General features: G+C 43.8%; 1 protein-coding gene across 5 annotated transcripts in view; it reads left to right on the forward strand.

The window, feature by feature from the left end:
- ITGA6 (integrin subunit alpha 6) overlaps positions 1–26,960 on the forward strand; it is a 76,840-nt gene that overhangs the window by 44,609 nt on the left and 5,271 nt on the right. For 4 of the 5 annotated variants that reach the window (XM_044381479.3, XM_026492552.4, XM_044381477.3 and 1 more), the window contains 18 exons: positions 6–199; positions 347–435; positions 1,097–1,215; positions 6,513–6,611; positions 6,847–6,908; positions 11,046–11,206; positions 11,378–11,521; positions 13,161–13,276; positions 13,393–13,582; positions 13,669–13,752; positions 13,850–13,929; positions 14,079–14,156; positions 14,244–14,346; positions 15,686–15,859; positions 17,137–17,235; positions 17,318–17,428; positions 17,527–17,625; positions 21,980–22,105. In XM_044381479.3, the coding sequence (XP_044237414.2) occupies positions 6–199; positions 347–435; positions 1,097–1,215; positions 6,513–6,611; positions 6,847–6,908; positions 11,046–11,206; positions 11,378–11,521; positions 13,161–13,276; positions 13,393–13,582; positions 13,669–13,752; positions 13,850–13,929; positions 14,079–14,156; positions 14,244–14,346; positions 15,686–15,859; positions 17,137–17,235; positions 17,318–17,428; positions 17,527–17,625; positions 21,980–22,105 (2,128 nt within the window). Of the gene's footprint in view, positions 1–5; positions 200–346; positions 436–1,096; positions 1,216–6,512; positions 6,612–6,846; positions 6,909–11,045; positions 11,207–11,377; positions 11,522–13,160; positions 13,277–13,392; positions 13,583–13,668; positions 13,753–13,849; positions 13,930–14,078; positions 14,157–14,243; positions 14,347–15,685; positions 15,860–17,136; positions 17,236–17,317; positions 17,429–17,526; positions 17,626–21,979; positions 22,106–25,206; positions 25,335–26,960 lie in introns of those variants that run through there. The other variant, XM_026492554.4, reaches the window with a different exon arrangement.

Genomic DNA, 26,960 nt, shown 5'->3' on the forward strand with positions numbered 1-26,960 from the left:
TTTAGGTGGCAAGATATAATTGTTGGAGCCCCGCAGTATTTTGATAGAGACGGAGAAGTTGGAGGTGCTGTGTATGTTTACATTAACGAGCAAGGCCGCTGGAATAATGTCAAGCCAATTCGTCTTAATGGAACCAAAGATTCTATGTTTGGCGTCGCAGTGAAAAATATTGGTGATATTAATCAGGATGGCTACCCAGGTGGGTAATAGATTGTGAAATAGTTATGCTCACAGGCGGATTATTTGATTGTCTAAAATAACGAATGCTTATGGCATCTTACTATGAAATGTCATATTGGAACATTTTTAAAATGTAGTGTTTGTTGAAATGTGATGTCGCCAACAGATATTGCAGTTGGAGCTCCCTATGATGATCTGGGAAAGGTTTTTATCTATCACGGATCCCCGAATGGAATAAATACCAAGCCAACACAGGTAACCAAACAGTCTGGGTTTCTGCAATAAGGGTCTCAGCTTTTTGCCTTGTAATAAGATATTTGGGTTTACGTGCATTTTCACACGACTCATGTTTTATTTACGAATCTATAATAGTATGAACTTTGTGTGTTTTTTAACATGTACTATTAGAAGAGAGCTTGGAAATAGATTTAAAATAAGCACATTGTTGCGTTTATTTGTAAAGTTTCTTAGATAAGTTAGGAATCAAAATAATCCAAAGGAAAAGACAGTTTTACCCAGATAGCATATGTAGATGGAAACGTGAGATCTTTCCTTTAGTAGCATACTAACTGGCGGTAAAATGGGGCAAATGAAATAGATGATTTTGATTACATGGAGAATTGAGATGCCAACAATTAAAAATCGCTTTTGAGAAAAACAGGACATTTGGAGGACAGGTAGAGAGGTTTGGTATATAGTAAAGAAGCTCATCAAAAATGGCCCTTTTATCCTTTGAGATAGAATGTAAATCAGAGGACTTCTATGAAATAAAATGTATGAAGTGTTGGAGCACATGTGTACTTATAATTTAGTATAATTTATAAGTAAACTCTTGAACTTCATTTTAGGAGGAAAGCTGTGGCTTTTTCAAAGCATCGAGCGCTCACTGTTCTTACTGATGCCCTGTTCATTTCAGATTCTTGAGGGTAAATCCCCTTATTTTGGCTATTCAATTGCTGGGAATATGGACCTTGATAGAAATTCCTACCCCGATGTTGCTGTTGGTTCCCTCTCAGACTCCGTAGCTGTGTTCAGGTGTGTGATCTTGGACTTCAGTTAAGTGTGTGCGATATTCCAGTTCCACTCAAATTTTGACCTTTCTCATTGAAAGTCATACTCCCTATATTTCAAAGTCAAAGGTTTATATGGATCTTGAAGATTTTTCTTTTAGGAGTGGTATAACTGTGATGGAAACCCATTTTTGTAATGTCTTGCTAATTTTGAATTGCGAAAAAAGAACTGGTGAAAATTTTTACTTCATAGGTACTTTTAAAACCTTAGATTTTGATAAAAGAGAAAACATAAAATTTGACCACAGAAAGAATATAAGGAAGGAAACAGGAATCCCCTTTCACTACCCATTAGTAAGCTCCAAAATTTTGGTTTATATCCTTTTAGTCTTTTGTGTTCTGTGAATGCACATGTATATTTAACAAAGCTGAGCTCACAATGTGCGTATTGTCTTGTAACCTGCTTTCGTCTGTCTGTAATGCCTACTGGACTGTCCCCTGTCCTCGAGTACTTTCCTGAGATGAAATTAATGGCTGCCATAAGGTGTCACATGGCTGGGTCTAGTTTATTTAACCAACGCCATACTGTCCTTGGATACTTATGTTCCTTTGTTTGCTTTTTTTTTCTTTTTATTTTTAATGATACACAAGCTGGCAAACATCCTTGCTTTTGTTCATGTCCTGAATTATTTCCTTATGATAAATTCTTTTTTTTTTTTTTAAGATTTTATTTATTTATTTGACAGAGACAGCCAGCGAGAGAGGGAACACAAGCAGGGGGAGTGGGAGAGGAAGAAGCAGGCTCATAGCGGAGGAGCCCGATGTGGGGCTCGATCCCACAACGCCGGGATCACGCCCTGAGCCGAAGGCAGATGCTCAACCGCTGTGCCACCCAGGCGTCCCTCCTTATGATAAATTCTTAAAAGTGAATTTGCTGAGTGGAAGGGCATATGTGTTTTCAGACTTTAGATTCAGATTCACCAAAATGACCTCCAGAAAGGCTGCCTCGGTTTGCCCATCAGCTTTGCGTGAGTCCCCCTTGTCCTAGCAAATTTCATCACTGCTGAGAATCACCATTTAACATCATTTATTTAACTTTTAATTTTAAATGTAGCATATTCTTATAAAAAAAAGTTGATACACAATTGTGGAGAATGCAAGTTCCCCAGTATTCCCGTCTTCCACAAAACAACTTCGGATAGTTTTGGGTCTCTTTCTGCCTCGAGGGCATCATCAAAGGGCCATTCTCAACGGCTGTTCTCTAACCTGGTTCTTAAAAATCTAATCTCTGTTACTTATCTCTCCTTGTCAGTATAGACACATCCATCTTATTCTTCTTAACGTTAAGCTAATATTATTCCATCATACGCATTTAATCTTCAGTTGGTGGACTTTTTGGTCTCGGACTTTAAGCTGATGTAAATCGGGTTCTACAGAGTATCATCCGTCTCTCGGTCGTTTTTTCTTAAGAAAAATTCCTAGAAATAGAATCCCTGGGATACAGGTTAGCACATTTTTGTATTAATACATACATCTACAGAGAGGTTGTGACAGTTTATGCTCATGGCAGCAAGCTGTGAGAAAGCCTATTTCCTCACACCCTTAACGGCATCAAACATGATGAATCTATTTGATTTTTGCCCATGTGCTTTGTGACCCCATCTTTTGGCTGAATTTGCATTTCTTGGATTGTTAGAACCATTTGGGTTTGTTTTTTCTTTCTTTCTTTCTTTCTTTCTTTCTTTCTTTCTTTCTTTCTTTCTTTCTTTCTTCTTTTTCTTTTTTTCTTTCTTTCTTTCTTTCTTTCTTTTCTTTCTTTTTTTTTTTTAACTATTTGACTTTACAGGTATTTTAATCTTAAAGACTGTCTTTAAAGATATTTTATTTTTTAAAAGATTTTATTTGGGAGAGCAAGAGTGAGAGAAAGCACAAGCAGGGGGGAGGGGCAAAGTGAGATGGAGAAGCAGACTCCCCGCTGAGCAGGGATCCTGATGTGGGGCTCAGTCCCAGAACCCTGAGATCATGACCTGAACTGAAGGCAGACGCTTAACAGACTGAGCCATCCAGGCACCCCTCTTTAAGGATATTTTAAATGGGTGTCAATGTACACTGAAACCCTAAAGGGAAAAAAAACCCAAACCATCATTGCCCTTGTAGACTTCCAGAAGAGTGTCAGGTAGAGATGTACCCTCAACATCTAAAATATAATCCTAAGCCAACCCCTGGGTCTTGTAAGAAACTGATGCCAGGAGGATACTAATGAAGAGAATAATATAAAAAAAAATAGAATATAGTATATGTATATAGAATGCAGCATAGAAGATCAAAGAAAAATAGTTTTCTGGTTAGATGGCAAGATCTGTGAAAGCCATTTCATGGGAAGACGAAGAGCCACCACAGAAGTTATAGACGGCAAGAGTAGGAGACGTGAAAACAAGTGGATAAGGATGTATCTGAGATATTAGGACAAAGGAAGTTAAAAAATAAATGAACTGTGTGTACATGATCGAGAAAAGAGAGACCTCGGGAAAACATGGATGGATCAGTAGTGGTTTGTGTTGGTGGTGACGTGTATCTGTCCTAGGAACCCAGTGACCTTCTGAGCTGTCATACTGGGGACACTGTGTGTGGTACTGTGTGCCCTCCGAGGTTAAAGCGTCCAGCCTGTGTTCTGTCCGGTGGTTCTCAAACACTGCCTCTATATGCCTGTTTCTCTTTGTTCATATAGGTATTAACCTTAAAATATTCAGCGTGTGTGTGTTTATTTAGATTTATTTATTTTAGAGAGAGTGCATGCAAACACAAGCAGGAGGGGCAGAGGGAGGAGGAGAGAATCTCAAGCAGGCTCTGTGCTGAATGTGGAGCTCGTCTCAGGGCTTGATTCCATGACCCTGAGATCACGACCTGAGCCGAAACCAAGAATTGGATGCTTAACCAAGAATCGGCTTAACCGATTGCACCACCCGGGCACCCCTTAAAATATTGAATGTTTTTAAAGGGTGGAAGAATATAGAACATTCAGCCAAGTTTGCATCAAAATGCAGTTTGTACTTCTAGTTGGGGAATAGCCTTTGGGTGTCAAGAAGACTTGACTTCCTGTACCAAAATTTGCTTACCAAGTTTTTTCAGCACATAACCTGTTTTTAGTGAGTTAAATATTTGCTTCTGAATATAGATGGTATACATTAAAATACTATTTTCCTGTCCTAATAAGTAGGTTGAGTATGAACCTTGTGAACTTGTTCTTTCTTTCCTCAGAGATAGCACAAAATTAATTTTAAATCCTTCCATAAAAAAGGGAGCACCCAATTCCCTTATTCTACAAATGAGGAAATGGAGGCCCAGGACTACTTAAGCTTTGAAGGCTGGATCCTGGGAGCACAGGATCCCAACGTCCGGGCACTTTCCCCACTAAATCACGTTAGTACTTCAAGGTAGTTCATAAATACATGCCAGTCAAACAAGCAGTAGCTGAACCAGTAAGATTTGCTTTATGTGTTACAGCACATTTTTCCTGATTCATAATGTACTGTGAGCTTAAAATTGTATTTGTTGTTGTGTTTAAAAAACCCAGAAATCAGGGGCACCTGGCTGGCTCGGTCAGAAGAGCATGCGACTCTTGATCTCAGGGGTCTTGAGTTTGAGTCCTGGGATGGGTGTAAAGATTACTAAAAAAAAAACAAACTTAAAAGGATTTTAAATGAAAAAACAAAAATGTTTTAGGCAGAAGTGTGTGTGAAAATATTTCCTTCTGATATCTAGGTCACATTAAGGCCTTAATACTATGATATTTAAAACACTCTTGCGTCTCTAGCAATTAGTTTTAAGGTATTTGTGGATTTTTGCCTCTTAAATATGCTCTCAGAACTTTAATCCGGAATGGATCTGGTTAGTAGCTTAGAAACTAGCAGCTGTCTGAAATAACAGAAAGGTAAACAGCTGTGAGAAGGAAGTGTAGAAACAGGAACATGGGCAGCGTTTGTCCTTCCACAGGCTCGCACCTTGCCCATGAACGTACTTGTGTCTCCTCTAACCTACCGACAGACTGATTCCAGAAGCTCCAGCTCGCTGTCTGGGATTTGGGATGCATTTTCCTATCTTCCCCAGGATGGCTGGGTTACCAGAAGCCCACTAAAGTCAGTCTAACTGGATCCGTGTAGTAATGAATACATGGAACCCATTCTGAGTTCTGGCTAGGGAGTGACAGGGATGATAGGGGCCCCCTCCCCATCCCACTTGCATCATATACTTGGATTTGTTGTATGTGTGGTGGAGGTCTGGACATAAGCTGGTGGGAGACCCCTTTGGCTGTGGGAGGTAGGGGGGAAGATGGAAGGGAGAGCAGAGGTGTATTTTATGTGGTGAGAAGGGCCAAAGGTGTGGGATTCCAGCTGCTCGAGTGGGGGTTTGCGAGGTTGGGGTTAGGCAGAGCAGAGATGGGAAAGGCTGAGGGCTTGACATTTTTGCTTACGGAGATTTCGTGGGGGTAGAAAAGTTGTAGTCCATTCTGTGGCAGCAGGACAGAGACTGAGGCTGGGGATGGGAGGTTCCAAGGAAGGGCAGTGTTCGTAGGATGGAGTCTGTCTGCTCAGGGTTGCATGTATTCCTCAAATTCACGTGTATGTAGAAAGCCTGATAATGAGCGTCCCGGGTAGTAGGTGTATGTGGGTTTTTAACCTTTCTGGAAGGTATTTTGGCAAGATTACTCATAATTAGACATGCACATATTCTTCAGCTCAGAAGTTCTGCTAGGAGTTTATCCTCCAGGGGAATTCAAACGTGTGCCTAGAAACCTGTCTGAGGAGGTTTGTCAGAGCTGAAAGCCTGAAGACAGCACAAACGCCTACCCGTTAGGGACCGGTTGAACCCGCGATGTGGCGTGGGCGCAGAGGCGCACCCCCGGCCTCAGAAAGCGGGAGCTAGATCGCTGGAGAGAGAGGAGAAGGGCGCTGAAACGTCAGTGAGAAAAAGCAGTGCGGAGAGGTGTCTGGAAGGACATACCTGGCCGCTCGGGGGTTCGGGTGGGGACAGAGCCGTAATATTTGCCTGAAAACTCTAGAACTTTTACATATTGCCCACGTTCCTTTCCATTTAAAAACTTCTGATAAAATGACAAAACACTTTATAGATAAATGTTATATTTAAAATTTTTTGATAAAATTTGTGTTTTAAATGATATCTGTTAACCGTTCTTTAGCAACGGGGGAACCTTTTTTTCCCTGTGTGGTTTTTAAGATCGAGCAGGCACGTGGGAGTACGTGAATTCACCTCACACCGAAGGTAGCGGAAGGCTGAGCCTGTGTTTCACTCCTTTGTGTTCAGGTCCCGGCCTGTGATTACTATTCAGAAAACGCTCACCGTGACACCGGGCACGATCGATCTCCGCCAGATGACGTTCTGCGGGGCGCCCAGCGGGATATGGTGAGAGCTCCCGCCGCAGGCCCGGCCCTCGCTCCCGCAGCTCCGCTTTGCGGTGCCGCTGTTGCTCTGAGGAGCCGCGGGCAGCGGGAAGACAGGCACGAGCAAGGGACAAGGGAACATGGGACACTTGACTCATCGCTGGGCGGGGGGATTTGAGGCCGGGCCGAGGGCTGGTGTGTGTTCTCTCTGCTGCAGCGACGCCCCTTCTAAGGAATGTGTGTTTGACTTTATACAGCCTCAAGGTGAAGGCCTGCTTTGAATACACTGCCAAACCCGCAGGTTACAATCCTTTGATAAGTAAGTACCTAGTACCTTTAAAAATCATATACGTTCTGTCTGCCGGCTTGAAAGTAATGCATAAGTAAAGAAAAATAAAACTGCGGTGGCCAACCTGGGCTCATAGACTCTTGTACAAGGAATTCAGCGGAGCCGTTGTCTTCTCTTTAATCAGGAGGGCGAAGCACATGACGGGTAACTCTCCATTTGGTCCTCATTTGAATTTTCCAGAGCAGATGGTTTAGGACAGCAGGCCTTGGGAAAGTACTCATTTGCTACCACAACCGTTTCCTCCTCTTCTGCCTTTGAAGAGCAACGTGGAAAATTGGGTTTGCGGTTGGGAGGTGGGGGTGGCGGTTGTGGGAGAGTGCGCACCGGAGCCGGCGTCTCGCGGAGTTGCCCGCTTAGTCTCTCTTCCCGGCGTGGCCCCCCCAGAGGCCTCCCCGGCCTAGAACACCCACGCCGTGTGTCTGCGAGCAGGCTCCTGGGGGACTGGAAGGCTGGTCTCGGGAATTCACAGCCCTGGGCTCTGCTCCGGGCTGTAGCTCCAGGGCTGGCGGACCCCGCAGCACAGCGCAGGTCTCAACATTTGAGTTTTCATTTTCCCGTCAGTAATGAAAATGCCTTTTTTTTTTTTTAAGATTTTATTTATTTATTTGACAGAGAGCCAGCGAGAGAGGAAACACGAGCAGGGGGAGCGGGAGAGGAAGAGGCAGGCTCCCAGCGGAGGAGCCCGATGCGGGGCTCGATCCCAGAGCTCTGGGATCACACCCTGAGCCGAAGGCAGACGCTTAACGACTGCGCCACCCAGGCGCCCCGTAAAAATGCCTCTAATGGGAGTTCCTGCATAGGACTGTGGTGGAGAGCAAAGGAGATACTGTGGCTAAGGCTGTTATTTGTACGGTATTTTGCGGCTTCCTTTATAATCCAAGCAGGCTTTTTTGCCGCACGTTTGCACGAGGCTAATGACACTCTAACGGTGGTGATCACCACCACAGCCTTCCGTGGGGGGTGTTAGTAATAGTCACACCTGTCACGCGTAAGCCACCTGCTCCAGCTGCAGGGTGAAGGTGGGCACACGGCAACTTAAAGCTTTTCCCCAAAGAGCAAGTACGAAGAGTGAGGGTGATCTCCATCCTGGGTCAGGCCGTCGTCCCGGCGGCCCCGTATGATGGCGTAGCTTGCCACCGAGGGGAGCCTTCCGGAGGGATAGGGTGGTTTGCAGTTTTTACTTTACCTTGAGGAATTGAGTTTTCTTAAGTTTCCTTCTTGTTATGTAAAGTATTACTCTGGTTTCTTTATTAAAAAGATACCCTTTTACTATCCCAGAATTTGGCAAATATGTCTGTCTTCCCCAAGTTCACCTTGTCATAGGCCCACTTTTCCTATTTTAAGCCTCCGTCTTTCCAGATTTTAAGCCGTTCTCAGGCGGTTCCTCTGCCTCCCTGATCTTCTGTGGCTCCTCTCCTGGGCTGTCTCGCACTGTAGCCTCTCTCCTAGGGATCTTCCGACCCTGTGGGGTGCGTGCTCGGTGTTGCTGTATCCTGGGTTGTGCACAGGGGAGTGGTGGCCTTTCACTTTGCTTTTTGATGTGGCTGGTATTTCACTGAGTATTGGAAACAATTCTTGGTGTGGCTTTCATTGAGAAGAAAACGTCTTCTAGGATTTCTCACACTCTGTCATCTTGTTAGTATTTGTGTTCTTTTTACCCAAATGCGATACCTTACCCTTGCCTGTTTGGAGAACAGGCATTTCACCATTGTGTTTGGAACAGACTAGAGAGACAAGGAGAAATTGTGAATCTTTGACTAGATGAGGAGAGGAAATGGGGAAGCAGTTTTATTCTGTTAGTCTGTCATTTTCCCACACCACTCTTACCGTAGATGTGAAATCTCATCAGAGCTGTCTTGTCTTCCCCGTCAATCGTTTCCATAAAATTACAAACTTTGTTCTAGCTTGAATGCAGCATGATGCCCTATGTATTAGTTTCATGTTCGGTAACTATGCCATTAACCAAGCGTTTATGAATGGCTCCGTTACCTGAGTGTTTACTGATGGCCTATCATGGGTAGAAGTTTTTTCTGTGAAGGTGTTTAGAGGGACCTGTTTTTCCTTGCCTATACTTCCACAACACTGAGAAATTCTACACCAAATAGAACGTCCACAAGGCTGCACAAGCGACTCCATCTAAAACCCGTCCCCAGTGTCTGAGGCTGTCCTAACTCGGTGGTCCTCATGTGGTGTTCCATACATACAGATATTTATAATTGAGCCTTAATGAGTATTCTACTTGGCTTGCCCCTCAAAAGGTCAGCAAAGGTGGCCTGCAAGGATTTTAAGATGATGTGAACTGTCTGGAGGGTCAGGGAAGGTTAGAGTGGGCTTGGTAGATAAACGGTTTTAATGCACCCACACCCTCCCCTACTTTTGCCGTGAGGGGCACTCAGCATGTGAGCCTTCGTCTGGTTCATTGTGAAGTTAACAGGTCATTGATAAATGGATGATGTCAAGGCTACAAGGCTAAAATGGAGGCACATTCCATTTGGCAGAAATTACTATTGAAACTGTCAGTGTCTCTAAATTTTGGGCTTATGTATCTCAGTAGCTATTGTTCGGCATAGGAGTAACGTCCTGTTGTTTGTGTGCGCGTCTCCGTGTGCGCTGGTGTGTATGTTGGTGTGGTGCCAGTCACTCCCGCTCCCGTTCAGCTGTTCTGAAGTCATACTTACATCAGGTGCTGTCCCGCTGCTGGGGACACAGTGGCGAGAGACTGATGTGGTCCCTGTCCACGCCTTTGCCTGGGGAAGAGGGTCAGCACAGTGGCTAAGTGTAGCGAGTGGGGAAACAGAATACCGTCCGATCCCCCAGGAGAGGTCAGGAACGTCCTCCCGGAGGAAGTGCTGTCCACACTGAGATCTGAAGGAGAAGGAGAGTTAGGCAGTCAGGGGGAGGCGGAGGGCCGGGGTCCAGCTGGCACAGGAAGAGAGTGACTCATGCAGAGGCCTGGAGGAAGTGGAAACCTGGACATCTTAAGAGGCTTTATACAGCAGTTGTCTTGTGTGTTTGTGACAGAGACTTCGAAGCTGGTGCCGCCTCCGCCCCTCACTGTTTGATCCTGGGCCAGTCACCTAGCTCTGTGGGCCCCCGCTGCTTATCTGCAAGAAGAGGGTATTAGAATAGATGCTCTTTGAGGCCTCTTCTGAACTCCAACATGAATATTAGAACATGGGTGGTTCATTTCCTGCGTTTTATGGAGGTTTTTTTCCTCGAGGCCGCCTTCTCTGGCCCTGTACACACTTTGGTTTGCTTCCCCTTCTGATGGTTAGTGAGTGATTACTGACTGTAAGTAATTTAAATACTATCCCATAAAGAAACATAGTAACTACATCCAGCAGGCAAGCAACAGAATGCATTCTGAAGTCGAGAAATGAGATTTTGATCCCCCAAATCCTGGCCTGCCTCCGAGCTGCATTAGTAGAGGTAATCAAGAACAGGATGTGCCTTCTAGGCCTTTGGAGGTTGGAAACTGTGTGTGGGAGATACAGTAGCTGGCATATGGGCCCTCGACTCTAAAAGGAATGTGTTTCACCTTTCATTTCTTTTAAGTGAAAAGTCTCCTGTTGTCAAAAGACTTCTCTACCTCTAATACACATAATTCCCATTTTGGACAAGGATCCTTCGTCAGTGCTTCTTAGAAGCACCTGACGGTCCTGTTAAAATGCAGACTCTGGCTAAGTAGGTCTGGCTGGGGCTTGAGAAGCTGCTGCTGCTATGCAGGGGGGGCCACGGAAGCAACAGGCTGCTGACTGGGGGTCCCGGCAGCCTTCAGGGAGTGCGGGTCTCCATTATCTTTAGTGCTTGGAGTCCTGAAGTTGAGCCAGAAATCCTTGATGCTGCTCAGAGGTTTTGACTTATTCTCGAGCTCCCCCAGGTGGCCCAATGGAAATTGAACTTTACAAACTCTTACCAGCAGCGCGAAGAGAAGGACGGCTTGATCAGTGACAGTGTACATTACCAGGAAATGTGAACAGCAACAAGGGCGGTGGGAAGAGTCTTCTACAAGGAATTAAAATGACATAAAAGGGAACTCGCTGTCCTTACAGCTGCACTGCACGGGGATATACTCTTAAGTTCATAGGATTTGTTCATTTTGTCTAGCCATTTTGGGCACACTCGAGGCTGAAAAGGAGAGAAGAAAATCTGGCCTGTCATCAAGAGTTCACTTTCGAAACCAAGGCTCTGAGGCCAAGTATACTCAGGAGCTAACTCTGAACAGGCAGAAGCAGAAGGCGTGCATAGAGGAGACCCTCTGGCTCCAGGTGAGGCCCGCCGCCTGTCAGGTCGGTCGTGAGGACAGCAGTTGGGTTTTACGGGGGCATCGGTAGGTCTCGGAAACGTACACCCACAACCTCTCGTTCAGGACAAAAGAGAGCATTGTTGGGAGTTCCCAGTAGCGTTGATAACCATGCCTCACTCTGCACACTTTTCAGGAAAATATCCGAGATAAACTGCGTCCCATTCCCATAACTGCTTCAGTAGAGATCCAAGAGCCAAACACGCGGAGGAGAGTGAATTCGCTTCCGGAAGTTCTTCCCATTTTGAATTCGAACGAACCCAAGACCGTTCACAGAGATGTAAGTCTTCCAGACTTTTGTGTTGCCAAAGCTTCTCGTATCTGGCTCAACTACATCACATGTCTTTGAAGGCAGTAGCACCAGTGATTTGCTTTTTAAAGTGCATTGCTTTGTATTAAATAAGCTTTTTAATATATGTGAAGTTTGAGATTTGTTCCCCAAATTAACAATGAATATAGAAACACGTGGAATACAACTTGGAGCCAGAGAGTATTGTTCTTAATAATTTTCGGCCACTGTGACTTACAGAGACTCTAACTGCCAGAACTTACTCTCACATCGAGTTTTTCTTATGGCCGTATGTAGAAAGAAAAATACATTGCATTTTACTATTGAGAACATTAAAATGTAGAAAATAAACTTGTTAGTCTGAATGTTAAAATCAAGGAATATAAAGTTCAGCAAGGTAGCAAATAGTCCTTTCGTGCTACTGTAGCCTGTGTACAATTTACATCGTGCGGCTTGCTGCAGCTCTCCTGTGGGGTGGGGCCTGTTTGCTGGGGTGTAGGGCTGAGGCGCGCGCATAGGCCGGGGAGCCCGGCACCGACTGGGCATTGTGCACCTGCTCTCAAGATCCCTCGGTGCTGGAGTGTCCACTCTGTGCTCTTGGTTCCGGCAAAGCCTTTCAGAAGTGAGTACTTGCTGCTTTACGCTCAGGAGGTGGTGCCGCAGTCTGCACGCTGTCTTTGCTGTCACAAAGTCTGGCTCCTTGTACTTTTGTGTACTTTTTCAGACTTTGGATGTTGCTGCTTATCACATGAATAGTTCTTGTGTATGTTCCCAGCTCTGTAGTCCTGTTGAACATAACAAGCAAGGAGACAGTTTTCCTATTTATCAGTGTGATTATTAAGCACTCATTAGCACTGTGCCATTTGTTTTCTTGACCTTCAGCTCGTTTCCTCACCTGTACAATGGAGCCCCTAATAGTATCCTCCTAAGTCTGTTGTGAGGATTAAGGAAGTTAAAATACGTAATCGTGTGTTAAGTAACCTCATCATTATTATTGGTACTTCTTACAGTATCCCTGTAAAGTCGGCCGGTGGCTTCCCATATTACCAGTGATGACACTTAGGCTCTGAAAGGTTAAGTGACTTGCCCAAAGCCCCATGGCTAAGAGTTAGGTTTGGAAGGTGGACCTGTGTGGCTGCGGGGCTCACGCTCTTCGCTACACCTCCGTGGCCTGGTCAGAGTGTTCCTAAAGCACAGCTCTGTTCAAGGACGAGCCAAAAGACAGTTCAGCTAAAGACACTGGATGCAGGGTAGAGTACGTTTGAAGCTTCTGCTATGGTAATTGTCGCACAGGGAAAGGGCTGTGTGGAAATAGCCAGTCACTGCTGCCTCCAGAATGGCATGAATTACAATGGTTTTGTTTTCACCAGAGAGAGAGGGAGACAAACCATAAGAGACTCTTAATCTCAGGAAACAAATTGAGGGTTGCTGGAGAGGAGGGGGGTGGGGGAACGGGGGGGGGGGGGGCTGGGTGACAGACATTGGGGAGGGTCTGTGTTGTGGTGGGCGCTGTGTATTGTGTAAGACTGATGCATCACAGACCTGTACCCCTGAAACAAATAATACATTATATGTTAATTTAAATTAATAAAAAATAATTTAAAAAAACAATGGTTTTGTTTTCCTACAGGTGCACTTCTTAAAAGAGGGATGTGGAGACGACAACGTATGTAACAGCAACCTTAAACTAGAATATAAATTTTGTACCCGAGAAGGAAATCAAGACAAATTTTCTTACTTACCAATGTAAGGATCGCTTTGTTGTCCTCGCAAAAATGACTGGCTTTGCACTGGGTTCCTGAAAACGTACTGAAGACTTTGTCTTGTGTGTGTGTGTGTGTGTGTGTGTGTGTGTTTTATAGTCAAAAAGGTGTACCAGAACTAGTTCTAAAAGACCAGAAGGACATTGCTTTAGAAATAACAGTGACAAACAGCCCTTCCGATCCGAGGGACCCCGCGAAGGACGGCGACGACGCGCACGAAGCTAAGCTCGTGGCCGCTTTCCCGGACACGCTGACTTACTCGGCCTACAGAGAACTGAGGGCTTTCCCCGTGAGTGCTGTTCCAGCAGCTGGGAGGAAACCCGCAGCCCTGGGCGGCAAGGGAGTGGCGGGTGATCCCGTGTTTTTCTGTTGCAGGAGAAGCAGCTGAGCTGTGTTGCCAATCAGAACGGCTCGCAAGCGGACTGTGAGCTTGGAAATCCTTTCAAAAGAAATTCCAGTGTAGGTGATGCCTTCACAATTCTGTCTTGTGCTGCGTTTCATGCCATGACAGGGTCGACTTGCTTGGTCTGTGTTAACGTCTATTTCTATTTTTCAGGTGACTTTTTATTTGATTTTAAGCACAACTGAGGTCACCTTTGACACCACAGATCTGGATATTAATCTGAAGTTGGAAACGTAAGAATTACTTCAACCTTTCCATCCAGAATTATTTCATGAAAACACAGCCAATGAATTGGCTCTGCTGTGACTCATAAAAGAAGTGTAATTGTAATGAGAAAACTGACTGTTAAAATGAAACCCTATTGTTTCCTTTTCATTTTCAGAACAAGCAATCAAGATAATTTGGCTTCAATTACAGCTACAGCAAAAGTGGTTATTGAACTCCTTTTATCGGTCTCTGGGTAAGTGTTTGTGTTTAGCATAACAAATCAGTGTTTAAAAGAACCGTTTACAATCCTCGCTAAAACTGGTGTTTTCTAATTTAACAGAGTTGCTAAACCTTCCCAGGTGTATTTCGGAGGTACAGTTGTTGGTGAGCAAGCTATGAAATCTGAAGATGAGGTGGGAAGTTTAATAGAGTATGAGTTCAGGGTAAGTTGCAGTGGTTGGTCTTTTTATTGTATATGCCAAAAGCGAACATATACTATATACGGTAATATATGTAATATAATTTTAATAAATGTGGATATGTAACTTTAATATGGAATATCAACATTAGTAAAAATAAGCATGATAAATCCTCAGTTAAAAGTGAGTTCAGCACTGTTTGAACCACATACTGGCTTACAGTCAAAGTTTTGTCCTTCAGAATGGAGAACACAACTATCACTCAACATAGGACTTCGTTCAAAATCCAGTTTTGTCTGGTCATTTTCTTATTAGAGTTTTGATGTGTAAGTGGTGTAGACACAAAGGAATCCCCCACCCCTCGCCCTCCCCAGAATCTGTCTGTAAAACACAAGTAATTGATACCTGGCTTTAAAATGTGTTAGGATTTATTTCTTCCCTCGGGAGGTCCTCTCTCACACGTGTGGATAGTGCTCCCGCATGCTTTACAAGCCCAGTGCCAGTGAGGAACGCTTGTGCTTGCTCTGAAGGGTCTCTAAGCAAGGATCACAGTGACTCGAAGGCCAGTTGGGGGAACATAAGTGCGTGGTACGAGGTGGCTTACCACCCGTCCGGGGGTTCGGGTCTCGTGGCTCAGCGCAGCCAAGACAGCACAGTGGCCGTGGTTGAGGCGGGGTCTGAGGTGGCAGGGATGCGCCACCCCGGACTCCAGCAGGGTGAGGGGCTGAGTTCTGCCCGGTGTGTCTCCGAGTGTTGCAGACACAGCTGTGACAGGTGGCGGTGGCGGCGAGGACGCCTGCGCAGGTGTGGCTGCAGGAGGCGACTGTGGGTCCCACAGCAGTCCTGCCACACACACAGCACTCGCTCCTCATTTGGCTTCTGCTGCAGGAAGCTGCTGTGTTCCCGGCTTGGACTCCTGATTCATGGCCATCAGAATGGTTTCCCAGGCTCTCAGGTGCTGCCTGAGCCCCCCTCCCCTTGGAGTAGGAGCAGAGGCAGGCTTCCCAGAAGCAGGTTGCCGGTGCCCTGCCGTCGTACAGAGCCCTCTGCGGGGCCAGGCGGCTACCGAGCGCTTCACAGACACCTGTAGCTTCCCGGAGCATGTTGCGAGCGTGGTGTATCTAACACAGATTCTCCTGCACACAGTGGTTCCTGGGTTGAACGGGCAATCATTTCTCTTTTACCTATTCTAGGCCTCCGTCTCTATTTTGGACACCCTGTCTATCTCTAGTCCATTTTGGAGCCTGTACTTTCATTGTAGGATTATGCCAGATACTTTCACTCTTTTTCCTTGGCCACTAGGAGCTGCTACTTAATTTTATAGTGAGAGAATGACACTGAGATATATATTATTTTCTAACAGGTAATTAACTTGGGTAAACCTCTTAAAAACCTTGGCACAGCCACCTTGAATATCCAGTGGCCAAAAGAAATCAGCAATGGCAAATGGTTGCTTTATTTGGTGAAGGTAGAATCCAAAGGATTGGAAAAGCTAGATTGTGAGCCACGAAGTGAAATAAACTTCCTGAACCTAAAGGTATGTTGACTTACCCAATGTTTCTATAAGGTAAATAAGGGAAGGGAACTTTTGTGGGGAAAAATCCTTCCTTTCCTTAGAAAAGTCACATAGTGGCGTGCTGAGTTCTTCTGATTCGCTATCGTGATGGCACATCAGCCCAGGGGGATTCAGTGCTTGTTGAAGGAAATGATGTTTTCTGGAGTTTTAGGACCCAGTATGACCTATAAACAGGACTGGGGTGGGCCAGTCTGTGTTCACTCCCAATAGAACCAAACTCATTACAAAAGATATTGGCACTTTGGCAAGAGACCTTCAAAGCTTTCATTCTTATTTAATTTTTTTAAAGATTTATTTATTTGGCAGAAAGAGAGAGCAAGCACACAGAGGGAGAGGGGGAAGCAGACGCCCCTCTGAGCAGGGAGCCTCATGCAGCCCCTGGGATCATGACCTGAGCTCAAGGCAGACACCTCACCGACTGAGCCACCCAGGTGGCTATTTTTTTTTTAAATAGTAAATATTTATGAGGTGTTGATTGTGTCTCAGGCACTGTGCTAAGCATTTTATTTGCTTTTTCTCATTTTATTCTCTTGGTAGTCCTTTGAGGTGTTTTTCTTATCCCTACTATTTCACAGATGAGAAAATTGAGATTCAGAGAGATTGACGTTTTAAGAATCACTCAGCAGTTCAAGAGGCATTCAGGCTCAGCTCTGCCTGTTTTCAAAGCCCGTACTCGTAACTGCTCTGTGCGGCTGTGCACTGACATTACTGGTTCCTCAACTTTGAAAAACAAGATGGCCCAGGAGTCTTAATCCTATCTTAAGGAAAATGCTATTTTAAATTGCTCACGTGCATTAGTTTTCAGTACTCTGAATAAGTCACATACTAGTTCTTTCGCTTCGTTCCATTCGTTGGTGTCATTTATTCAAAATGTGCTGACATTTTACCATGCACTGGTTACCGAGCTGGGTGCTAGGGACATAGGGATGAGGTGTGCGTGACCTCAGGAAACTCAGTTTGGTGAGGAGACAGAAGAACAAAGAAAGGCCGCTTTCTCTTCGCCTGAGTTTTAAGGTCAGCATGGGAATAAACTACCTGAATCAATAAACTTGCGATGAGATTGGAACATTTGTGGATTTTACACTTAAATTATTTCTGTGCCTTTGGCGACAGGAGATGGGGAAATACTAACTGCTGATCATGTGAATTTGGCATCACTTGGGAGGGAGTGCTCAAGGGGTCTAGGCAGTAGTGCCCATACATTAAGGAAAAATGTTTTGGATATAATTTCTTTTCAGGAGTTTCACAACTCAAGAAGGAAACGGGAAATTGCTGAAAAACAGACAGATGATAGCAGAAAATTTTCTTTATTTGCTGAAAGAAAATATCAGACCCTTGTAAGTATTTTTCAGCAGCTGTGAATAGCAGGAGGGTCTTCCCCACACTGTTGGATTTTAACCACCACGCTTGTCTCCGCAGAACTGCAGCACGAACGTGAACTGCGTGAACATAAGCTGTCCGCTGCGAGGCCTGGACAGCAAGGCCTCTGTCATTCTGCGCTCGAGGTTATGGAACAGCACGTTTCTAGAGGTTTGGCCCTGCCGCGAGGCTGTCCCTGGAAGTCATCTGCTATCTCTTAGGACGTTTCTCACTTCCTTAACGCATCTGCTAACTTTGTCTCCAAACAGGAATATTCCAAAATGAACTACTTGGACATTCTCATGCGGGCTTCCATCGACGTAGCTGCCGCCGCCGAGAACATCAAGCTGCCAAACGCAGGCACTCAGGTGAGCGGTCACTCTGCCTTCACGGAGTCCCCCCCCCCCCCCCCCCACAGCCTGAGGACGCGCGACCTTGGCAGTCCTTCCCCTCACAACGCCGTTACCCCCCATTAAGAAGTCCGATGATACCCTAAGGTGCTGCCCCTCCAAGCTGTATTTTAATAGAATCACTGGAAAAAGAAGTATGTCTCGGGTCCCCTCGTTCTGCAGTGTACAGGGTTGACCCAGGGATAGAACAGGGGCACCTCCCACCTCTGTAGAAACCCCAGGTCATAAACTGTCCCCGGTGCTGTAGCCACTGCTGGAGTGTCCCCAGTGATGGTAACCACCACTTTATGGAGTGGCTCATGCGTGTGTGGCCAGCTGTAGTTGTCAGAAAAGATCTCTGTACATATGAATCCAGAGTTGAGTCTTACAAACCAAGTCGCTGGTTATGCCCCTTGGAACAAGCCTGAAATAAGCTCACTCTCTTAGCCACGTAGCAGCCTTTGGAATAACTGAGGGGAACTGGCATGGCCCTTGGACAGGTCTCTCACTCTGTTCAGAGCACAGCCTCCAGCTCTTCAGTTAGCTGTGGGCCAGGCCCTCTCCTTCCTGGGCTGGCCCCAGTCAGGCAGCGTGACTCCGGGACGGGCAGAGCGCAGACGCGTGGTCTGCCTAGTTCAGCTCACGCCGCGGCCCTCACTGCTGTCCGTCAGCCTAAGACTTGGTTTTTCAGTGCACATGGAAGACTGTGTTTGTACTTCCAGCAGCTACCGTTGTGTGTTTCTGTTCTGCTGAAACTTCAAGTGTTGTCAGTAGGAGTGTTGTCAAGCTGTAGCTCCCATAGCCCATCCTTGAGCAACTTTAAAAATCTAAATGCGTGCCTTTAAATGTATCCTCACATTTTAGGTGGTTTGCTTGTGGTCCGTCATTTCAGTTCACAGAGTAGTTCAGAGTCTTGATCATTTGCCCTCTCTTAGCTTTCTATTCCTGCAAGCTTCATCTTTTTCCAAGCTGAGAAGCACAGCTTCTGTGTCCTCATCCAGGCAACTGAGAAAAGTACTGGACAGAACTGGGAGCAGTGGCTGTGGGGGCGCGCTGGGAAGGGTTCCTTGTGAGGGTCTCGGTGCTCTCGCGATATAATTGCCTGCATGTCTCGAGATATAATGCTGCATGTCATGGGCCAGAATGTTTTGCAAAAGAGACTGAATGGAGAAAAAGACTGTGACTTACCTTTCTCCAGCTGATCTATTGACGGGCCTACGGAAGTGTTTTGGCGTCGGTCCTTTGAGCCAGCTGAAAGTGCAGTGAGCCCCCCGAGCACTGGTTTCTGAGTACAGTGATCCCTGGCTGTTAAAATCTATCATCCAACCTAGAAGACATTTGTCTGGGGCAAATGCTAAACTGGGCAGGATGCTGGGACAAGGGTTAAAAATCAGGACTGTCCCAGACTCCCAGGACATCCGGTCACCCTGGCCTTAGATAATCCCTGCATGCTACTCCGGCCCACCTTTCTGCCCCCTACCAATAAGGCAGCACAAGGGACTGTCAGCTGAGCACAACCTCCCTGAAGGTCTCTGCCCCTTTGACTGGAGGCAGCTGCTATCACTTTCTGTAACTTGCAACTAGTAACCTGGAGAATCACTGAGTTTTTAGAGCTGGGAAAAGAACACACAATTTGGAGGGAAGGGGCAGACGATGATGCATTAGTAAAATGTCTGCGGCCTACTAGACATTTTATCTGTGTGTAGTCAGCCATGTAAGCCTCAGAATGACAAGGCAGATGTACTCTTTTCCAAAAAAGGAAGCAGGCACAGCAGGGGATGCCAGTTGGGGTCCTGAATTGAGACCTGTAAAACGGTCTGGTTTCAGGGCTCCTGTTCTTAACTCTGTAGCAGTCGCTCCCCATTAGGTCCCCAGATCTCAAATTCAGATGTGAAAACAATCCAAGGAAGGTTGTCTCTCCCTCAGGGTCACAGGACTGACTGGCAGGCTATGGGCGGGGGGGGGGAAGACCAGATGTTGGGCTCACAAGCCCTCATCAGGTGTTCTTGTTGCTGGAAGATGATGGAACTGGGGTGCTGGTACCCGGTCTAGTGCTGGGTCACAAATGAAAGTGAGGTTCTCTGGGGCATTTCATGTTAGGGCTTGGAGAATTCACACATGCTAATAGGAATTGGAATCTCTGCTGTGATCCTCCCTGGTTTAATAATTGGTAGATACATGAATGGATTAATGGCTTGTATCTAGAGTGCATTTATTTTGAAAACAGAGACGTTTTCTTATGTCTAGTTTTCTGGTACCTCTTCTCTTGACTCTGACTTCTGAGCGACAACAGCTCCCATGTCCTATCTACAGGTTTCTTTAGTTTAAAGTGTACTTTTTCTGGGCCTAAGAATTTAAGCTTTATTCAAGTGTTAAGATGCTTTCCTTTTTTATTCCCTCACTTACTGTGGGTTTCAGTTTTATCTTTATCTTGCTTCATCTGTCCTTTACAGCCTGAAGATCATTTTTCTTTGGAGATAGACACAGAGGAGATGGGGTAATTCAGTCTTGTCTTTTGGTCTTCACATTAAAACTTCTCCTTGCTCTTACTCTTATCCTGGCTTTAAAAAGGAAGAAAAAAAATTTTTTTAGTTTCCTTTATAACCCAAACAATTTTAAGAGTTTTGTGTTCACTTCTCAATACAACACTTTTAACACATTGTTAGAACAAAGTCCAAGAGAGCTGGTCACCTAACTGAACTAGATAAAATGGTCACATTTTAGTATCCATGAAATTTACAAGCAGTTTACAAGCACTTATTAAGGACACACTGTGTGCCTTCCCTGCACAAATGCTAGAGAAGCAAAAGTTTAATAAGATACACCGTGCTGTCACCTTGCCCCCAAGGACGTACCGTATGCTGCCCTATGCTAGATAGGGAAGCAAAGTTAAGTGCTACAGGACAGGCTAATTAGTTGTTCCGTTTCGGTTCAGAGTAGGCAAGCTTACTGGTCTCTCACCATTCTTCCCACTTCCTGGATGCCCCTGTGCTAGACCCAGTAATCTCAAGAAGGGGTTGTTCTAGCTTAAAGCTGGGGTGCCTGTTGGGGGAAGGGAGGCGAAGGGAAGTGAGCCATGGGGCACCCCCCCTTCCCCCGGGGGCTGGCTGGCAGTTTGAGCGAAACCTCACCGAGAGCATAACAGGAAACATAGCTGATAAAGGTGTTAGAGTCGGTATAGCAGACTGAAAACTGATTTCTCTGCTCTTCAATGTTCCAAGAAAAGCAGTTCTCTTGCTTTAAAGTATATTCTGTAAGTCAGATGAGTCTGAGAAGCTGTTTTCTAGTATATGTAGAAAGGGAAGTATTTTAGTGGAGAGATTTTTTTTTTTAATTGAAGCACAATGTAGATAGACATGGAAGCATTTTTAGGCAGCATCCGGAGTTCAATATTAATCGAGTACTTGACTGAAAACACTTCTCAGAGCTTGAATACTCGCACTTTTTGTTTGCCCTTCACTTTACATTCTCTTGCGTCAGAGATACCAGAAACTTCAACCTGGAAGCTGTCTAATCTGTTTATGAAATCATATTTGTAGCAAACACCAGGTCTTCTAGGAGCTTTGAAAAATAGTCTCCTGGCACCACGGAAATCCACTGGAATCCTAAACATAACCAAGTTGTTGGAAATTGCCAGAAGCAACTTTTCAGGTTTCCGAGTAAACACGACTTCTATTTAGTTGGTATCTGCCAGCTATTAAATGTCTAGAGCTTAGGCTTCTTGTCAGCTGCTGCTTACCGCTCTAAGCCACCTCTGAAAGGGTCTCCTTTGTTAAATACATCGTCGAAGAACACGCACCAGACCATTTCAGGAAATTCTGTGCATGAGGGTCCTTAGTTGGACATCCTCAGGAAAAGTTAAAATGATGTCAGTGATGCAGCTCTGTCCCTATTTTTATATTTCACAACATCTTTAATATCCAAGTGGGGAATATAGGCTAACTGAACATAAAATGGTCCTTTTATTTCCACTACTGAAAACGAAAAGGGAAGTGATCGTTCTCAACAAGATACCAGGTTATACAGATGAAACAAGAATGGATGTGTATTGATGATTGGTGAAACTTGGTGATGAAAAAAAAATGCTTTATTATATAATTTTCTCTATTTTGCTTCAATACAAAAGTTTTAAAAAGATGACTTAGCAAAAGAATAACTTTGTCAAAACACAGTTGAGCATTTTCCATGTTCTGGAAAAAGATCTCACATCAAAAGGGCATCTCATTCATCCATAGGCTGCATTGTTCAAAATGCATCTGGAAGCAGAATTAGAATGATGAAGTCCTGGTATTCTCAACCCCCTTACAATGGTGTTTTCTTTTACGCCCCATAGATTCGTGTGACCGTGTTTCCCTCAAAGACTGTGGCTCAGTATTCAGGAATACCCTGGTGGATCATCCTAGTGGCTATACTCGCTGGGATTTTGATGCTTGCTCTCTTAGTGTTTCTACTGTGGAAGGTAAGTCCTATTTGGCATTTGAGTTCTAATGACCTAAACTTTATTTCATGTTTTTTTTGAAAGAATGACTTAACACTGATAATCTGTACATTGCTTTGTAATGCTTCCCTTTTCCCAATATTTTATTATATCTGTTTAGTACCTTATATTTAAAAGTATATTATTTGTATATTATAAGGAGTTTCTTAAATAAATTTTAGTGTTTTCCACATAATGTAGCATGTTGGCAAATAACAATTTAAAAAACGTTACTACTTTAGCATTTTCTTCATCTAAAATTCTGAATCTAAGCCAAATTGTTGGATATCGCATTAATCTGAGCCTGTGTCCCTTTTAATTTCAACCTCTGTAAAGAACTGTCCGTGGTAGCCATTGGGGCTTGTGATAGTTGCAGCTAGATTTTGAGCAGAAAAGCATGAAATTAATAACTCCATTGCAAGGGCGCCCTTGTTGCCTCTATCAAACATGAGGAAGGCCTGGGTTTAATGGGATGTCCTTCATTAGAATTGGGTCCTGCAAATAAAATTAGTATCTTCTCCTTGATTTCTACCAGTAAATAGTCTACGTTGTAAAAATGTGTGTATGAGATGGATATATACTTTTGTTGCCAAAGATTATGACCCATAGAGTTTGGATTATTCTAAGTGACTAATGGAGGTTGATAGTTCCTTAGCAACAATTACAAACTGCAGAAAACTCTGAAAGCTAAAAGCTCATGGTGACTTGGTTGGCAGTAAAACTTGACATGTGAAGAGAAGCTATTTATATTCTTTTATTTAATGGTTCTGTTATGAAACTCATGTTTTGATTAGAGTGGCATTATGTATATAGCATATTACTTTTCTAAAATGCCAAAATTCTAGATTTCCATACCTTTCTGGTCCAGAGGATTTTGGATTAAATGATTATGAACCTCTACCAACAATCTCTAGGATCAAACCATCTTTATCTTTTCCCTTAGATTCAAGAGTATAATTGCCAAGGATTCAGGATATTGTCACTTTCAAATACTGGACATTTCTTTTTTGCATTATTTTTCCAAGTAACTTCCTTTTGCCAGTCTGAGATAATTTTCTCATGTCTTCCAAATGTGTGATTTGGAGCCTGGTGACTGCTAGCGCCAAGACGCCTCCCTGCACTGGATATTAGCCAGTCCTACCTCTGAGGTTCACTTCAGGCACTGGGTTTCTCCGGTCAGCACAGCCAGCCATAGGACATGCTCTGAAAATTAGTTTCGTATCAAGAACTGAATCTGAAGTTTGATATTTGAGGATGGCCTTCGGGTGCTTTCTGGAGGAGGTCACAAGGCCAGTCTTCTTCGGAGCAGGTCTTATTGGCACTCTTTAATGGCAGTGGGCTAAGCGTTAAGAAACCCAAGCTGCATAGTTTTAGGCAAATCATTTCCTCTCCCAGGGGCACTGGTTTGCTTGAGCTCTTTAGGAAGTGGATTGGGTACTGTATGGTGACTAACATAATATAATAAAAAATCATTAAAAAAATAAAATGGTAATCTGTAAAAAAAAAAAAGTGGATTGGACTATGTGATCTCATGGGTTGTTTGTAGCTCTAGAGTATCCAGACCTCACAAGCCAGCTCTAATCAGACAACCACTATAACCCTACATGAAGACCATGTTTATTACTTTATTGATACTCTTCTTTCTGAAAATGAACTATTTGTTTTCGTGTATTAAAATCATAGAACTTAGGGGCCAGAAAGAACTCGAGTTCAGGGGCCTTTAAACTGGGTTTTGCACATCCACACTGGGGCCAAGATTAAGGTAGGTGGTGCAGCTGGGGCCAATACCCCACGTCAGCCAGAGTCGTTCTGATGTTATTTGCTTTAAATACCAGGATATTGCCTAGGGTTGTGTTTGGAGGTAAAGAGAAAAGTCCTTCAGGCTGGTCCAGTCACCTTCATTCAGCCAACAAGGATGCTCACGCCTAGGGATATTAAGACTGTTGCCGAGCTGGAAGCAAGACGAGCTTGGTTCCTGGTTCATTCCTTCGCCCTACTCTACTTACGGGCCTGTGTTATTGAAAGCTGACTGGGTGTGTTACTGTGTAGTAAACGGAGAGAGGCACAAGCAGATACCAAGATAAAGGGTTTAGATCAGTGCTGCCCAGTAAAACTTTTTGTGATAATGGAGAGGTTCTGAAGGTGCACTCTCCAGTGAGACACACGTGGCTAATGAGCAGGTGGAATGTGGCTGTTGCAACTAAGGTATTTTTAATTGAAATCTTAATACCCACATGTAGTTAGCAGTTACCGTACTGTACAAAACAGATCTAGATTTTTACCTTAATGAGTTGCCAGACTAGGAAGCAGAGTTTTGCAGGAGGGCAGATGTATTTGGCCAAGCTATATTTCAAAGGGCAGTTCCATAGCCTTATGAACAAGTAAATAGAAAAAGTCCTCTCTCATTGAGTGAAGGAAATTATAGTAAAAAGTGGAACTAAACTTCTGTGTTGATTTACAGTGACCTAACCCGAGGAGCACAGGTTCCTATCACTTAAGGGTTACCTGGTGGTTCAGAATTTGGGAAAACGGCAGCAATCATTCTTTCGTGATGATGTATTCAAATTTATATTGTGATTTATCCACAATCCAAAGGCCTCAAGTTGATGCAGTTGGTCTATAAAACTTACTGTGAGAGGCAGAAAAATGCAGTATCTATTTTATTTGCATTTGTGCTAAATCTTGGCGAACTTCTTTGTCGCAGTAAACTGCAGAAGTCAGTCTTTTGCCTATTTTAGAGCTCATATTCTCCTGCATGAAGAAACCACCCAAAGGTATAATCAGATGGGTATATAATTTTCCTTTTAGGATGATTTTTTTGTCCTCAGGATTTCGGTTACAGATAGAAAAACCAATTAGCTAATTAATGTCATCCATATAAGTACTTGACCAGAGACACATGGTAATCAAGTTGGTTTGGCTGCTGTCACAGTGTAACATAGTGTGGTGGCTGTTCACTTCTGGTTGATCCATAAGTGGTCTCAAGCTAGAAATAGAAAACAGGTTACAATCTGAGATTTTTCTTTTGTTTAGCTCTTATACACAAAACTGTAAAACTGACTAAATACCTTGCTTCCTTATAGTGTGGTTTCTTCAAGAGAAATAAGAAAGATCATTATGATGCCACCTATCACAAGGCTGAGATCCATGCTCAGCCATCTGATAAAGAGAGGCTTACTTCTGATGCATAGTATTGATCTCCTTCTGTAATTGGTAATTGATCAATGTTTTTTAATTGCTAGCTGTGGGACCTGCTATGGTTGTGGTGGCTAACTTTAAGAGCGACAGCTTGCTGTGTGTGTCCCATTAACAGATGTTTCCAAATGTCCACACTGGCTTGCCTTGCTTGGATTTATTTTATTTCACTTGAAAGCTCAGGGTTTGTTTTTTTAGAAATGCACAAAGAATCTTTTGTTGCAGGTGAGTTACTTTTGTGTTGTTAAACATCATCCCCAGCAATGAAGATGATTGGAATTGATGTGCACACAAAAGGAGGCACCAGCCCTCCCTAGTAGCCCAGTTTGCCATGTGTTGTCGATCCAGTCTGTAGCATCCCATTTGGAATTTCAAAGATGAATAAGAAATCGTTGCAGATTTCTTCTCCACTTTGGGATTTCCCCCAGATAGAAGCTTGTGTTGACTGCCTAATTAACCTGTTGCATGTTGGAAACATTGTGTTTCTCTTGAAGAGAAGCCTTTCTCACTACTATCCTTTTTGATCTTGCTATAAAATGATGGGGGAAGGCTTGGAATGCTTTTATTGTTGCTCAGAAATTGTTTTATGCTAGCTAAGCATGCAGCTTCCTCTTCCTGCATATCTACTACAGGTCAAAGACCATTACAACAAACTATGACTGTTGACCTGGTGGACATGATGGCCAATTTTAGATGGTTCTTTACCAAAGTGACCTTCATTATACAAAATTTGAATGTAAAAATGCTCTGGACAGTTACTGTTTCAATATGTTGTAATGGAGTTTGACTTTGTTTCATGTTCCCAGAGATTTTATTCAACTTTGGGTCTTCGTTGATTTTAAGTTCGTGTTCTGCCTCTCTTGTTTGTAAATCCATGGAAACAGGAATTGGTGTTAATTCCTGTTTCCATTTCTGTGGGCATGAGAGGATGGAATTCCTTCTATAATCCCTTTCCATGGCACTGTCATGGCGAATCCTAGCCTTTCCATTTCAGTTCTACGTACCACCCTTGATTTCCTCCTTTTTAAAAACGAAGCAAGAGCCACATTTTGTAATAGGTATTTTGGCTTTTTGCACAAATTAATAAAGGAGTCCATGTGGAAATGGCCTTAGAACAAAACTTCTTGGTCCATTTTCCCTAATGATTGTGATGACTGAGTCTAAATTTACTTTGCCCCATGACATGTTTATAACCTCATTCAACATAAATGTTCTGTCCGTTACATGATACACCTTCACCATTCCAAGTATCTTCCTTATCCTCCTCCTAGCTGCAATTTCAAATCAAAAACACATCTTTTCCATGAAACATATATTTTATTCATTTAAAAAATTCAATTTGATTAAAGTTTCCTGATATGTTCTCCAATAAAAATCTACTTTGGATCAGATTATTTTTTTAAAAAATGAATAAAATATACATTAATAATTTAAGTGTACATGTCTTCTGCAAAAGAAAATATTGGGGTGCTTTGAAATTCAATGTGATACTTTCCTCAAGTTCTTTGCAGTACATGATTCATTTTATTATAGGATATAGTTACTAAATGATTAATGAAACAGCTTAATTTGGAAGCACAATGGGAAATCCAGGCAGTGAACCTGCCTTGTAGCTAATGAGAGATGTATACTTAGTCTCAGA

This window comes from Ursus arctos, unplaced genomic scaffold (assembly GCF_023065955.2).
Source record: "Ursus arctos isolate Adak ecotype North America unplaced genomic scaffold, UrsArc2.0 scaffold_1, whole genome shotgun sequence".
Classification (NCBI taxonomy): domain Eukaryota; kingdom Metazoa; phylum Chordata; class Mammalia; order Carnivora; family Ursidae; genus Ursus; species Ursus arctos.